The sequence below is a fragment of the Marmota marmota genome, unplaced genomic scaffold, assembly GCF_001458135.2.
Source record: "Marmota marmota marmota unplaced genomic scaffold, marMar, whole genome shotgun sequence".
In the NCBI taxonomy this organism is placed as follows: domain Eukaryota; kingdom Metazoa; phylum Chordata; class Mammalia; order Rodentia; family Sciuridae; genus Marmota; species Marmota marmota.
The window spans coordinates 3274495-3279337 of record NW_026000052.1 but is presented as its reverse complement, the minus strand read 5'-3'; the positions used below and the strand labels follow the sequence as shown (position 1 = coordinate 3279337).

The following is a 4843-nucleotide window of genomic DNA, read 5'->3' as shown; positions in this document are numbered from 1 at the left end:
AGGCCTCCATGGGCATGGGCTGCAGTGCTACCGTCATGCACGTGCCGGTCGGGGGGGGGCAGTCAGTGCTCGAGGGGCCACCAGGCTGCAGGCCTCAACGCCTGAGACCGCGAGAGCTGTGCGCCCCACCCCACCAACCGCTGCCGCTTGCTAGAAGGTTCCACAACAAGGCACAGGGAGGAGCAGAGCCCACCTAAGCCCGTCCACGGCACTGGGGTCACCACCTGCCCACTTGAGCCCCAGGGACACTCAGTGGCTACCCAGAATAGCTCTGGTGCCAGAGGGGACGGTGCAGGCAGGGCAGCTTCCCAGTCAGGTCCTCGTGGCCCCCTGGTCCCAAAGGACTCCCAGCAGCCAGGACACTGCCACTGCCCAGGAGTAAGCTCCGCCGGGGCCCTCACCTCCAGGTTGATGAAGACGGCTGCCATGTCCACAGGGCTCAGCACCAGCCGCAGCGGGCCCATATAGTTCTGCAGGAGAGGCGTCCATGCTGAGCCCCAGCCCAGAGTACACCACCCGTCCAGGCCACCACCACCCAGAAGACCCTATCCAGGCCACTGTCCAGGCCACCGCTGCCCGGAGGACACCGCCCTGTCCAGGCCACCGCTGCATGGAGGACACCACCGTGTCCAGGCCACCACCACCCAGAGGACACCGCCCTGTCCAGGCCACTGCTGCCTGGAGGACACCACCCTGTCCAGGCCACCGCCGCCCGGAGGACACCGCCCTATCCAGGCCACCACCACCCAGAGGACACCACCCCTGTCCAGGCCACCACTGCCCAGAGGACACCGCCCTGTCTAGGCCACTGCTGCCTGGAGGACACTGCCCTGTCCAGGCCACTGCCACCCAGATGACACCGCCCCTGTCCAGGCCACCGCTGCCTGGAGGACACCACCCTGTTTAGGCCACTGCTGCCCAGAGGACACTGCCCCCGTCCAGGACATGCTGCATAGAGGACACTGCCCCTGTCCAGGCCACCATCACCCAGAGGACACTGCCCCTGTCCAGACCACTGTTGCCTGGAGGACACCGCCACTGTCCAGGCCTCAACCACCTGGAGCACACTGACCTGTCCACCCAGAGGACACCACCCTGTCCAGGCCACCACTACCTGGAGGACAACACCACTGTCCAGGCCATCAACGCTCCGAGGACACCACCACTGTCCAGGCCTCAACCACCTGGAGGACACTGCCACTGCCCAGGCCTCAATCATCTGAAGGACACTGCCCCTGTCCAGGCTGCATCCACCTGAGAGGTGCTCAGTGCTCTGGGGACAGTGCATGGTGAGAGCCGCACAGGGACAGCAGGCAGGGGTCAGGATGGGGCCACGGTCCAAACACCAACGCTCTTGGCCCGAGCAGAGCCCCTTGGAGGCTAGAGCGAGGCCGACCTGGGGTCAAGGGGGCACCCAGCACTCCCCATTCAGGTGTCCACATCACAGCTGCACTAGACTTGAACCACAAGCAGAGAACAGCCCAGGGGACCCAAGTGTGAAAAGGTTTGTCCTGCCAGGCGCGGTGGCCACGCCTGTCATCCCAGCAGCTCGGGAGGCTGAGGAAGGAGTATTGTGAGTTCAAAGGCAGCCTCAGCAATTGGCCAAGCCCTACACAACTCAGTGAGGCTGGTCTCTAGATAAAATATAAAGAAGGGCTGGGGGCGGGGGACACAGCTCAGCGGGCAGAGCCTTGCCTCGCATGCACAAGGCCATGGATTCGATCCCCAGCACACAAAAAAGCAATAAAGAAGGGCGGGGGACGTGGCTCAGTGGCTAAGTGCCCCTGGGCAAGTCCCAGTGCCAACAATAAAGGCTGGCCTTCACACATGGCTTGGGCAGATTGGCAGTTGCATGTCAGGGAAATGCCCTGAACCAGGACACTGGGCACCACCAGGAGGCCACAGTGGACAGTGACCGGCTGCTCAGGCAGGCTCAGGGTCTGTGCCCACATCAAGGCCCACCACGCTCCAGTGCAGGGTGCTCCCGGCCACGCGGGGTGGGGCTTCTGCCTCCCACGGCAGAGGGAGGCCAAGGAGCCTCCAGACGGCACCCTGGTGAGAGAGCGCAGAGGGAGCTCAGCACATGCAGGCCGTAAGTCATCGCCACGCCCAGGTCAGGCTGGAAGACAGACCGTGCGGGACAGGGGAGGCAGGACAGCCTTCCTCTGGGGCAGGGACACCTGATGGCAAAGCAGAGGGGGCTCAGCCCTCATCATCCTATAACAGCTGGCCCTTCCCCACCTCGGGACCTAGAACACTGCTGTCACCCAGTGGCCAGGGCAGGACCCACCTTCTCGATGTCCTCCAGGGTCCGGCAGTACTTGGCCTCGGTCTCGTGGATCTCCAGCAGGCAACAGCTCCTCTTGTCATCCTCTGTCATGCCCATTTTCTGGAGGGGACACAGATGTGAGCCAGGGGCCCACCCGGCCACCCACAGGTTGTGCACCTGCACGGTGCGGCCCTAGGCCACCTGTCCCACACCACAGGGGGACATCTGCTCGGGTCTGGCCACGAGGTCAGCAAGTATAAAGGGAGGGGAGGCAGAGGGCGCTTAAACTCTTCTCGTTGTAAAGTGAGGCACAGGGACAAAAGGGGTGACGAGGGTCAGCGCCAAGCAATGTGCAGAGGCTCCCAGACCCCAGCCTCTGCTCCTGAGCCTGGACCTCCACCAGCAGGGCCTCGGCCTCGGTGGGGCCTCTGCACACACAGGAGACGCATGCCAGGTCCCTCCTGCGTCCACCTGTCCACAGGACACTGAGCTCATCCCTGGGACCCCCAGCCACTGAGCCAGCTTCCCAGTACCAACTGCCCCCCAAGGCTCGCCTCCCCTGGGTGCCCACTGTTCTCCAATCAGGGAGCCTGACCTGACAGCCCATTGGCAGGGTCACCAGGGACCACACCTTTGCGTCAGGGCCCAGCCATGCCTCCTGGAAAACATGGAGGCAGCCCTGCCCGGGACACTGCCTGGTCACAGGTGGGGTGAGGCAGCGGCCAGGGCCACTGTGGGGCCACCACGCTCTCTCGGTTCTTTTAGGCCTAAGGAGCCATATCTGCCTGGAAGTTCCTGGAGACATGGTGCTGTGGCTTGTGCCTGGCTATCTGCACTCAGGTAGGCAAAAATGCCTCCCCTAACCTCCAAGGAACCCTCGAGGCCCCCCCCCCACTGCAGGGTGCAGCACCCAAAGCAATGCGCACACTGGGCACAGGGGGAGGTAGGAGTCCACTGTGACTTGGGCTTCGTGGAAAGTACCGAGGTCCGGGACTCATTGAGGCCACGTGTGCCCAACAGCACACTGCCGCCTGCCTCCCCTTACCCGCCACTTACCTGCATGTACCTGATCTGAGAGCATGGAAGGTAAGCAAGAGAGGAAGCCATCAGCAGAGCCCACTGTGCCCTCGAGCTGCGTTTGTAGGCCAGGATGCCCACCCACTGTCAGCCGGCAGCCACAGGGCTCCTGTCTAGGCCTTCCTGCGGGGCTGGCAGGGAACAGCACGGGGACCCACATGCCACCACAGTGTCCTACACCCAGGCTCTGACCATGGCACCCGTCTTCCTCTGGAGACGTCGCCATCCCACTACTCAGCCCGGACGGCTCCGCCGTGACGGGAGGCAATGGAACCAGGGGGCTCCCTGCCTGAGGGACTGGACTCCACAGCTCAGGAGTGTGCAGGTCCCAGTACTGGGCATTCAATGCCAGCGGTCCGCTGGACAGGGCAAACAGACCCTGCCCACCAGGGTCTGCAAGCAACCCTGTGTCCCGACACTGATGCTTCAGGACCAGGGACAGCAGCGGGCTCCAGGAAGACCCTAGGGTCTCCAGTCAAGAAAGAATGGGTCTATCTTATGGGGTTCACAGAGAGCGTTTGCCTGGCCTGGGTGGGGCCTTCAGATAACCCCCAGACCCACACCTGCCTGCTCCCGCTGACCCCCAGGGCGTCCAGACTGCCAATGACGGGGAACAGCACGACCCCACAGCCAGACCCCAGTCAGCCATGTCCCACAGCCACAGCCAGACCCCAGTCAGCCATGTCCCACAGCCAGACCCCTCAGCCAGGCCCCAGTCAGCCATGTCCCACACCCAGGCCCCACAGCCAGCCCCAATCAGCTATGTCCCACAGCCAGGCCTCAGTCAGCCATGTCCCACAGCCAGGCCCCAGTCAGCCATGTCCCACAGCCAGGCCCCACAGTCAGCCCCGGTCAGCCAGACCCCACAGCCAGACCCCATGAGCCAATCCAGAAGCTGTCGGGATTCACAGGTGGTTTGGGGCTAGCTCTGGGGACAGAGAGGGCTACCCTCTCCAGAGAGTGCCCTGGCAGTGGTGGGGAGGTACCCCTCCAGGTGCCCAGGGCCGCGTGAGAAGCCTGTTCTGAAGCACAGAGCTTGGGCTGTGGGTGGCCTGCCCAGCTCCCAGCCCTCCCCAGGGCCACAGTAGGGCACCCCCAGCCCAGGAAAGGCCTCTCTGAGGCCGGGGTCTCCCCGCTGTGTCCTGCCACCGGCTGGCGGCTCCTGCACGGAGGCAGAACACTGGTATCTGCTTTTGAGGAGTTCCCATCCCTTCAGGGAAGTTAGTTAATCAAAGCTTCCACAGTGGGCAAGTGGCACCGTGCCCGGCCCACAGGAGCTGAGGTCCCAGGGGCGGTGGCCTGCGAGCCCTCATCTCCCCACCCCGCCAGGCCGGACCCCGCCTTCCACACAGCAGCTGTGGGCCATAAACCCCACTGGAGCAGATCTGTGTCCAGGAGATGATGAGCCAACGCCTGGGGGAAATTAACACCCTGGCGACATAAAAGACGCGCAGCTGGCTAATTGGGCCTGCGCTGGTGGCTTCAGCACGGCGGGGT

The 4843-nt window shown here is 63.9% G+C and overlaps 1 protein-coding gene across 10 annotated transcripts in view; it reads right to left on the bottom strand.

Annotated features, from left to right (window-relative positions):
* Vav2 (vav guanine nucleotide exchange factor 2) overlaps positions 1 to 4843 on the bottom strand; it is a 123719-nt gene that overhangs the window by 31270 nt on the left and 87606 nt on the right. For 7 of the 10 annotated variants that reach the window (XM_048813381.1, XM_048813376.1, XM_048813373.1 and 4 more), the window contains exons 6-8: positions 3326 to 3340; positions 2291 to 2389; positions 402 to 470 (exon numbers count right to left, since the gene is read on the bottom strand). In XM_048813381.1, the coding sequence (XP_048669338.1) occupies positions 402 to 470; positions 2291 to 2389; positions 3326 to 3340 (183 nt within the window). The remainder of the gene's footprint in view (positions 1 to 401; positions 471 to 2290; positions 2390 to 3325; positions 3341 to 4843) is intronic. The other 3 variants (XM_048813375.1, XM_048813379.1, XM_048813382.1) reach the window with 1 other exon arrangement.